The sequence below is a fragment of the Achroia grisella genome, unplaced genomic scaffold (genome assembly GCF_030625045.1).
Source record: "Achroia grisella isolate CSIRO2021 unplaced genomic scaffold, CSIRO_AGI_Agris_v1 utg906, whole genome shotgun sequence".
Lineage (NCBI taxonomy): Eukaryota > Metazoa > Arthropoda > Insecta > Lepidoptera > Pyralidae > Achroia > Achroia grisella.
In genome coordinates, this window is record NW_026713064.1 from 3,396,947 (window position 1) to 3,408,242 (window position 11,296).

General features: G+C 33.4%; 1 protein-coding gene across 1 annotated transcript; it reads right to left on the bottom strand.

Annotated features, from left to right (window-relative positions):
- Positions 1-2,509: 2,509 nt before the first annotated feature.
- Positions 2,510-11,296, bottom strand: LOC131853742 (alpha-amylase-like). The gene is made up of 9 exons (XM_059204764.1): positions 11,225-11,296; positions 8,346-8,516; positions 7,571-7,722; positions 6,678-6,858; positions 5,937-6,052; positions 5,046-5,553; positions 4,139-4,339; positions 3,478-3,639; positions 2,510-2,551 (listed from the first exon to the last, which is right to left on the bottom strand). The coding sequence occupies exons 1-9, from the start codon at positions 11,294-11,296 to the stop codon at positions 2,540-2,542; spliced, it is 1,575 nt and encodes a 524-aa protein (XP_059060747.1). The 3' UTR covers positions 2,510-2,539.

Below are 11,296 nucleotides of genomic sequence, written 5' to 3' on the forward strand. Positions count from 1 at the left end.
ACATAAAGGCTGCTACAACAATACAACCAATCTTTAATTTTTTTCTCAACGATGAAAATATATATAATATATTATAATACTAAAACTCAATATATGTTTTAGTAACTCGACTCAACTCTATTTGAATTTGCCAAAAGTTTTATCTACTATTTTTTGTACTTTGTGGTAGTTGCTACTTATTGTATTTTGCAATAAACTCCTGCAGAAATGTCCTGATTACCTACGCTTTAAGAGTTTTCTCTAAAATAATCATCCTCTTGAATGAATCTTAGGTTACATTTTCAGAAGGTATTTTGCCGTCTATTGCATGTTATGTTGTAAACAATCATTGATATAACACAAAGTTACCATCCTTAGTTTTTCTTTACACACCATGTATTTTATACAGTTCTTTACGTACGTGTGTTAGGTATATACTCTATTATACAGTTTCGTTTTCTAAAAAACACATAAAGCTTTGGGTGGGTCTAGCGCTAAATTATACAGTAGTAGGTACGTCAGGGCTGCGGTGCGGCAATTATAATTATGGTATGAAATAGCATATATTTATAGTAAGTAATGCTAAGTGATAGTGGCAATAACCTGAAAGCAATCTAATTACACACACTACGTAATCGTTACCAGTAAGTTGCGTGCAACACCATGATCAAACAAGTCAAAAGTTTAAAGTTAAAACTTATTTTTTTTTATAGATGACAATGGAATGGTGCACCCGCCTGCGCTAATGGTTTTCGTTTACGCTGGAGGGGCACCAGTGGAGGATGATAGAGTGTGCATGAGATCAGGTCAGTTAGCACATCGGGGTTAATTATTAATCTATCATGATGATTTCCAGGGGCATCACATGAAGGTCAACCCGACATACATTGACTAGAAATGGGTTATTATTCCACATTACTAACACTCTTTTTTCCCCAATTTCTACATTAGCGGCTATTCATATATTATGTCACACGAATTCAGTAATTTCTCACCGTTTCCTCGACCTTGTCACACTTGATCACATTTGTAAGATTCCTCGCTCCTCAGATATTATACAGATGGAAATATATTCCTTAAGTATTTCGTTAAAAGTTAAAATTCCGTGTATGAATACTTAAATATATTAAATAATTCTTCTTAATTTGACATTACGAATTTTAGGACCTTTCCCTCTCTTTATCACCGAATGACATACTTTGACAACCCCTCCCTTCTCCTTTATATTTGATTCACATATCGATGACCGTTTACACTATTGAAAACTTACAATAACATACTATATTATATAATAAGTTATATATGTATATGGTTACATTTAGCGATCTACTGTATGAAGAGTCGTGACTCATTAAGAGAGAAATTCAAAGAGGCAAATATTCTCACCGTTGCTTCTCAATTTATATATTCAAATATCCTATGTGTTCATAAAAATCTTGACTTATTATCAAAAAACAGCAATATTCATAATATTAATACTAGATTTAAAGATAAACTTGCTGTCCCCGAGTATCGTTTAAAAAAAGTCAATAGGTCTTTTATGGGAATAGGTATAAAATTTTACAATAAGATACCAAAGGATATATTGGAATTACCCTTAAATAAATTCAAAACATCTGTTAAATCATATTTACTGAGCAAGGCCTATTACTAACTAAACGATTACTTGAATGACGAACGTGCATGGCAATAGTTGGTCATACATGGGATTTTCATTTAATGTTAGACATAGACACCTACATAAATATACATTGTAAATAAACTGGATAAAAAAAAAGTAATACAATTGAGTTTCTTGCCAGTTCTTCTCAATTGGATCTATATACCGAACTGGACGGTAGGGAAAAAAAATATAATGTAAAAACTTGACGTTCATAAGCGGCTAAAATGTCCTACATGAATAAATGATTTTTGTATTTGAACTTATATCATAGAGTATAACAAATATATAATCTTATATATATATGTATAAATATAAAATAATATACGGTACTGGTTTGTATACGGGTTACATTTTGGTACAATAAATACAAAATCGAAACGAAACAGACTAGTATCCAAGTTATCTTGTATATAAGATATTGACATTGAGAGAACTTTATTATACTATTCAAGTGCTTCAATAAGGGACCAATTGACAAATTGAAAACATTATTCTATACAGATACGTATAGTTGTACTGCTTTAGGTATATTCAGGATGACATGTTTGGATCGCCATCCTAGATATAATCCACTGGTGCTCCGTTTCAGTGTACATCGGAAGAATAGAGGGGCACCATACCATAATCATCGTAAAAATCTTCTAACACTTTTTAATCGTCATTAAGGATGACGTGAGGATATATGCTACTTAGAAACCTGAAAAAGCTCAAGATATTGTAACGTATTTCCATAATGCTTAAATTAAGATGTAGATGCTTTATGTTTACAAAACCAATTTATGATAGAAATAAAATTCAAATGGTCTCGCTTAGTTACACATATATTTACTTACAATTAAATCACTAGGCATATATAATATATAATATATAATTTCTTACGATCCATGAAAACGAGTTCTAGAGTCGACTCTGAAACAATAAAAACAATATGATGTATTGTAATAAATATTATAAACTGGTTTGTATTTTACATATATGTTCACTTATAACATATTTTCTGTACTGTATATTACTACTACTACCTATATGTACACATATGTGATATTCTGAAGTATTAGCTACAATATATTACTATAAAGTTTCATCAAAATCCGTTTAGTAGTTTTTACGTGAAAGAGTAACAAACATCCATCCATCAATAACGTCACAAACTTTCGCGCTTATAATAAGATATATTTTATTTTTATATCTATGTTTTCCGATTTACCATCATGGTTCGGAATCCTAAAAATAAACTGTAGGGAAGTAGGTATACAACGTCTTACTTTATTAGCTTGGCAAAAAAACCTACATCTCCAAGTTAATTATCTAAACATTTTCTATGCATCAGTGGTAACAAAAATTTAGTAGATCGTAATTAGTTTATATAATTACTTAATACCTTATTGTGTTATAATCGCTTCTGCTGGCAACACATAAAAACAATCACAATAGCAAAATACTAGAAGTACAATACACTTAGTAAAAAATCCTACCAATATCTACCGGTTAGTTATCAATATATAACACAGTTTAAAATTTAATACGGCTAGTTCTAGATTTACTGCTTTGAGTTTTGAGTGACTTCGATAGGTCGTACGAAAATTATCTAAGTATTAGTATCTGAAACTATTGAAGTATTAACATACCATTTTAAGTGTGTTACATATATCAGAATATTAATAATAAGTAACTTAAAATATATATAGAAAGATCTATATGTGACGATACCAAGCATTACGTTCACTGTGATGTCGAAAGTTAATAACGCTTCTGACTACCCCAACCAATACTGCAGACGTGATCGTACATCTATTTTATTTATTTACCAATATTGTTATTTAGTATACTCTCACCTCTGGTCCAACATGTATGGCCAACATTATATCAAATTCAGAAGCGCCTATGAAAATATTCGCTCGGCCATCGTTGCCAACCGTGACAGATTTGCCCTGACAAGAGTTGTTGACTTTGTTACCCGATATCACATCGCAGTATGTACCGGCTGGGAGACAAGTCTAAAGATAGAAAGAAAGAAAAATCCATCAAAACACTTGATTGTAAAAAAACTGTAGAAACAAAAAGTACATATTGAAAATAGCAAAAAAGTTGATAAATGGAGGTAGGTGTTTAACAATTCCGAACAGTGGTAGAAAGGGCTTTTTATTCGGGTAACAGAAAAGGCAAACAAGCAGCCGATCCACCTGCTGGGAAATGGCAACCGTCACCGATATACCGTTGTCACCCGCGATACTATTTCAACCATTCCAGAGGACTAAGTCATGACTCTGTCCTGTAATTTCACTGACTGCATTCTATACATGAACAGCAACAGATATCATATAATCATTTCGTCGACATCACAAGACTCTTCTTGTCCTACTCGTCATCCTACAGAATGCCGCAGGATTACAATGTTTTTGTAATTACATTAATACTGTAATTTTCACTACCATATTCTTCTAGTGTTTCACTAGAAGAATGAAATAATAATACCAGAAGAAAAAATCAACTAACCTGTAAGTTTTGATTCAGGCTCCAGTAATCATTGTTGATGGCTATGAAAGCGCTGCCACCACGGCAGAAGGCTATTTGATTAGCGCCGTTATCCCACCAGTCATTGAGGCCGGTGCCGGCCGCCGCTTTCCTGAATGCAACCATGGCATAGATCTGCCTCCAACGATGCTGGCATATCCAACCATTACCACAAGAGTCATCCTATAAGCAGATAGGTCATTAGTCCACATTACCCCCACTCCCCTAGTGGGGGTAATGTGGACTAATGATCCCTTTGCGTGCAATGTACGTCAGGTTTACCTCTACGAGGTTCCCCTTGAAAACCACCATGATAAATTCCTGGTGAATTCTTCACGATGGGCTAACTGACCTGACCTTATGCTCAACTCATCATCTTTTACTGGTACCCCTCCAGCGAAAACCGTTAGCACAGGATCCAATACCATCCCATTGTCATCAAGCGTTAATCGCCTATATACAAGAACAGCATATACCGAGATCCCATTCCAGGCATATCAGAGGACTAAGATGCCATGCCTCATATCCTGTAATTTCACTGGCTAATCACCTACAACTTAAACACGGCTTACAAAGTAAGCTGATTGCCTTGGAAACCATCGTGATAAATTCTTGGTGAATTTGTCACGATGGGCTAACTGACCTGACCTCATGCTCATCTTATCATCCTCCACTGGTGTCCCGCCAGCGTAAACCGTTAGCGCAGGCGTGTGAGCCATTCCATTATCATCCATAAAAAAAAAAAAAAGTAAGCTGATTGGCGGCTGAAATAAGGGAAACTGAAATAAGGTACCAAGGCATACTATTTTTTACAGAACAGAATTAGAGGAAATTTAATAAAAATCATAAAGCTTAAATAAACTATGTAAAAACTGTCAAAAAGTTTTACCGAATTGATAGAAGGAGAAATTATGTTGCCTTGAGCATCCATTGGTGGACCAATTTCTGAATCGAGAAACCAGTAGCTGCTCATAATTTGCGGTTCACCGTATGGATGAGCAAGTAAGAATGCGATTGCTGCTTTGTAAGGTCTTGCTTCTTTGTATGTAAGGATTCCCCCACCGCCGCCATGGCCTCTCTCATTATCATGGTTATCAATGAATGTCAAAGCATCCTCATGTGGTAACAGACCCCACTGCGGACCCCATGTCACTAACCACCTAAGTTGGTTGTTCCCTCTAAAGGCATTGCTCAGTTCTAAGCCTACTTTGAACTCTGTAACAGCACCGATAGGAGTATATTCATCTCTGCTGATAGCTTCACCACCGTAGTCAATGACCTCTTGATAAATATAAGGCCGCGCATTCTCAGGGAATCCGTGAGCAGTATTCAAGTTATGAAGACGATCGTAAATGACTCTAAGATCTTCTGGCCACATATGTTTAGCTGCATCGATTCTGTAAAGGTATTAAGATGAAAATAGAATATTTAATAATAAAAAAGTTGTCACTGGCTAAAAATAACATATTACTATAGAAATCGAAAAGCTGTATTATGTATCACACCGACGGGTAAATCTAATACAAACCAAACAAAACTTCAATCACTAAATTTTTTGTCGATATGTATACAAAGTCGTTTTTATCGGAACCTCATTCTCATTTAATTTAGCTGCTAAGCAGCTTGCTTTTTAAGCTATGTTTCCACAGAATTTGAGGACGAATGCAATGAATATTAGGATACGAAGGCATGACAAGTTAGCCATCAGAAAGGTAAAGCATGAGGGATCCACTATGCAATTTCATTCCATAAAAACTAATTTAAAAGATATATACAATACCTAAATCCAGCAACACCCAAGTCGATCAGTTCGTTCATGAAATCTACTATCATATTCCGAACATGCTCATCAGATTGATTCAAATCCTTTAATCCAACAAGCTCACAGTTTCGCACCTGAAATAAGAATTTAATGTAAAACATAAAAGCGAGAGGATTGGTAATTTAAATACCTTTCATGTAGTATTTTTCTATATACAAGTATAAATTAAAATAAAAATAATAATTTTTAAGTAGGACATGTTACTCGCTTAAATGTCAAGTTCTTTGCATTAATATTTTCCCTACCATCCAGCTCAGTCCATTCCAGTCTAGTTACTGTTAGAAGAACTAACAAGAAACTCGATACGATATATATTTTTAAAGCATTATTTTTACATATTATGTTATCTGTGATTTATACAGTGTTTTTCGTAAATACGTACGTAGGTATATTTGTATGTATGTATTTACAAAAACAACATATTAAAATAAAAGTTATCAGTTGTCTAATATCCTTAGTGCAAGCTTTCCTTAGTTTGCGATTAGATTGTGCTTTGCGATAATAACATGTCCATATATTATAGGTAATTATGAATTAGTAACTTCTTTTGTTTGTAAACCGAATTAAAAACAATGCAAAATTGTATATAATATAGTGTGCAAAAGAATAAACAAATTAAATTTTAAAATGTTATCACAATACGTTGAATAAAACATGATACATATCTATTGTATAATTAAAAATATTCATAAGATTTACCCTAAATGCGTTGTTCACGTAATCCATACCATCGATGATGCAATGTGGCCAGTTGAAGTGCTCCCTTGTGAAAGGAACTGCTGGATAGTACCACTCCCTGAATACTGCTGTACTGCCAGCAGTACCCACATTCTCTGGAGGCTCACCGGTCATGTGGTTGATTACCGCATCCACATATATCCTGTATGCAGAAAGAACCCCCTCAAATTGATTTAAAGGTTAAAGTACCTAATTTCAGAATTTTATAAAAGTGTACTGTGCTTTTTACTTTAAATCAAGCATTATGAATAGGAGATACTCTATTCGACTGTATGTAGGTACAGGTATACGAGTACAGCAAAACCTTTTGAGTTTTTGGTTTAATACCGAATTTACACTATTCTGTGTTTATTATAATTGGTAGTCAGAGATTTATTTTGTCAAAATAAACTTGTATTTACAAAAAATAATATGCATTTAACTATTTTTACTTTTACTTTTGTAAAACAATAAAGCACTACGAGAGTCAGTTGTTTGATTGGAATATAACTAAGTATAATTCGTGAATTCGTGATGGTAGTCCTGTGTTTATGGTTATTATTGTTAAAGTAATTGTCAATTATAGTTGAAATAGCCGTTAAGTTTTCTTTTTTATGTAACACAAAACAAAGTCAATACCCATGAGCACCCGCAACACTAGATGGTTTCAATATCGCATCGGTAAGGAAATACCATTGCTGGAAAGCGGATCCACAATGTTGTGATTAGCCAAAATTACAGTTAAAGTTTTTACATTTTCAATATACTGCGTAACGTTTTTATTATACGTTAAGCAAGAACATTCTACAAAGTATTAAAAGACAGTAAAAAATAATACTAGTTGAAGTTGTTCTTAATTCATTACTAGGCATTACCTAACTCCAGCAGCATTGCACCGTCGCAGCATGTCAGCGAACTGGCGCTCGTCTCCTGACCGTGTCACTAGCTTGTATGACATCGGTTGGTAGCGTTCCCACCACGGTCGGTTATACGTCCATAGTATCACGTTTTCATTTGGAGGTGAAATCTGCTCAAGGCAATTTATATAATATATTTTTCAAATAAGTGCACAATGTTAACATCACAGTCTACCTATTTAACATAGTACAGGTATATAAATGCATAACATTTGCCCAACAGTTACTGGGTAAGTATGGATAGAAAAACATTTATTTAATACTGTTTACTATCTGGGCCACAGCTTCATATTTTTAAGCATTTACTTGTAAAACTTAGGGGATCACTCTTCAGTTGCCAACCTAATGATGGAAGTCTATCGTAGTATCTACCTATCCACTACATAAGTATACACTTATAATTAGGTATCCCTAAGAAATAAAAAGTCATTTTTTATAAGGTCTTGTAGTAGTAAGTAGTCGATGGGAGGAAATATTTTGTATATTGATTTGTGTTTTGTATTAATGTGCAGATAAGCCAGTTTCTTACTTATTATGCTTCTCTTCGATTGGCACAAGCAGAAACAATAGAACAATAAAGTTCCAACTAAAATGGATTCTTCCTTTTCTTGTTCATATTAATCAAATAATTTTCTTAATGTTGCTATTGTAAAAAGTTAATCAAATATACAGAGTAATCTCTGTTCTGTGATCACATTGTTTTGTTTAAAGGTAGGAAATTATCTACTCTAACCTGTATGCCGCCATATCCCTTAGGTGCCAGAAATCGCTCACACTCATCCGCAATATCGTCCCACTTCCACTCGAAGAGATGCACATTCACAGATCGTCCGTCTGCGTAGTATGGATTCTTATAAGGTGACACCATAACAAACATCGACGCCAACCAGACAATGAGCGTCGCCTGAAGAAAATTGAAACCAAAATATATAACTTAGTGATCTAACATATTAAATATTATGCCGGTATTTTTCTGCCTGTGGAATTAATTACACTAGAGAAACCGTATTAGATCATGATCGTGAACTATCATGATCAATTCCAAGTCAATTCCTCACATTGGGATAATTAACTTGACTCACTATCCTCCACTGGTGCCCAGCCAGCGTATGTCTTTAGAGGAAGGCACGTCAACTATTCCTTATTCCTCCATTAAAAATCCCTAGCAGTCATACACTATATTATATTATATTTTTCTTTAAATTAATAAAACAATATTATTTATTTTGTACCGTGCTAACACCGCTAATCATGATGCTGACCAAGGCAACGGCGATCTGTTTTGTAATGACTTGTTTCAATAATTAACTATGTCCTAATAATATTTAGATAACTGTAACATAAATCTGATAATTTTTATCAAGATAGTTGTCACCTAATGAATGATGTTATTGTTATCGCTACTTATTTCTACATGCAAAACAGTTTCCATTAGTGAGCGGTATATAGTTGCCATGTAATTCTACAGAGAAGTCACCTACTTCTTTCTGCGACTTCTACTTTTCTGATCTGTGGTCAAACCTGTCTCTCCTTGTAAGAGAATCTATCTCAACATTAATATTCATTAGTATCCGTTGAGCCGTAACAAAGAACATATTGACAGAGATACAGAAAAAATCACTTTCGTATTTAGGTACCATATATTATAGAAGTATACCTTATATTGTCCATACCACTTAACAACCAAAAATTTTTTCAGGACATAATATTTTCACGAGACTTACGAGTATAAAAGTACAGAATTAACTTTAAATGACGTTCATCCATTACATTGTGCCTATACTTGTAATATTTCAGTCAACACTTGAGACCTTCCATTAGTTTACGTCTCCACTAACATACATAGATTTAAGTTCAGTGTAAAACCAGTACACGTTACGATTGACGACTAATAAGCCATGTATCACTCTATCCAATAAAACTTACTAATCTATACTAATAAATAAAATTGGAATGTCTGTTTGTAATATTGAAGTAACCGGTGCATACACGAAAATAACATTTTTTACAAATTTTGTCTGTCTGTCTGTTTGTTCTGGCTAATCTCTGAAATGGTTGGGTCGATTTTAATGGGACTTTTATTGGCATGTAGCTGATGTAATAAAGAGTAACTTAGGCTACTTTGATTTTAGAAAAATAAAGATAAGTTCCACGCGGACAAAGTCACGGATAATACTAGTGTACAATAAATAGTGTACAACAATTATTTCATGCGTATACTCAATGCCTACGTACTACAATAAACAATATAAATTATGTAGCGACATATCATCACATTATAATATAAACAGCACAGTGTTGAAGTGATAACCACCGCGCTACAATATATTAACTTAATTTTATATAAATATTTTATAATAAATAGGAATTTATCTACGAGGATCATAGACTAAATTGAGTAACAATTATTTTTAGTCCACTTAGGTATTTCTGATTTTCATATTATTCACTTAATTAATTACCCAGATCATAATCAAGTAGAGATTAAAATATGTCATATTTGGCTACCCATTTAGATATGTGACAGATAACCAAATTTTAACACTATTAATATATTTAATTATTAATTATCTTACATCATGTTTTTGCAGATTGTTTTGAGGTAGATACATAGGTGTATCTAATCAAAAACAATCATGCAAATATTACTTAGGTCCGGTATTGTATAAAAAAGTATATGGTAAAATAATAACTATATTGTAATTAATTACGTGATTGCTAAAAGTTTCAACAGTTTCTACATATACCTACTTGTCCAGTTCTCGCGTCAGCATGAGGTCTGTGTGTTATTTATTTATACTAATACATATTATGAATACGAAATTGTGTCTCTGTCTGCTTGTTTATTACCTTTTTACAGCTAAATAACTAAAAACTCAACCAGACGAGGTCGTGGCTTACATCATTTTTAAGCAACTGTTCCTTTTTACAAAATCTTACCTTACGCCTTTAAATTAATTATTTTTACATAATTTGTTATGTTGGAGCTCGTGTATAGTACACGGAGTCTATACAAAATACTAAGATATTTCTCTCGACGATTATTATAGATAATGCAAGTCGCTGGGTTACTCGTCGGCGGTAGTCAGCCTGAGCTAGAGCCTCATCTCCATGCGATCACTTACGGCAAGCCTGAGCATAACTACGAATATCACGTTATCATATGACACCCCTAATACTACTCATACGTTGCCCTGTCAGAGAACTAAGATGTCATGCCTCTCACAGCATAATCGCATCCTACATCCGAAATATTACTTACAAACCGGATTAATGGCTGAAATAGATTAGACTAATTTTATCCACTCAAAGAGCTATGTACAGTCTGCTCAAAGAGTAAAGTAAATATACCAAAAGGAAAGTCTACCACTGATGGTAATCTGTAACTTTCCCCAAATAGCAAAATAAAAATTAAAAATAAATTACTTTGTTTGTCTGTTGAAAAATACCTACTTAGACAATGGTGGAGAATAGTTGATTAGTTGTTAACTGAAACATTATACATAGTTATTCAATTAAATACAAAAATAAATAAGTAACAAATTTGACGTGACATAGTATATTTTGCATTCAATAAAATAGATCTTCATATCTTTTATACGAAAATCTCACCGCAACGAATTTAGTCTCTCTTTCTAACTCTTTACCAGCTATTAAACCTAAATAAAATGCTATAATATACAT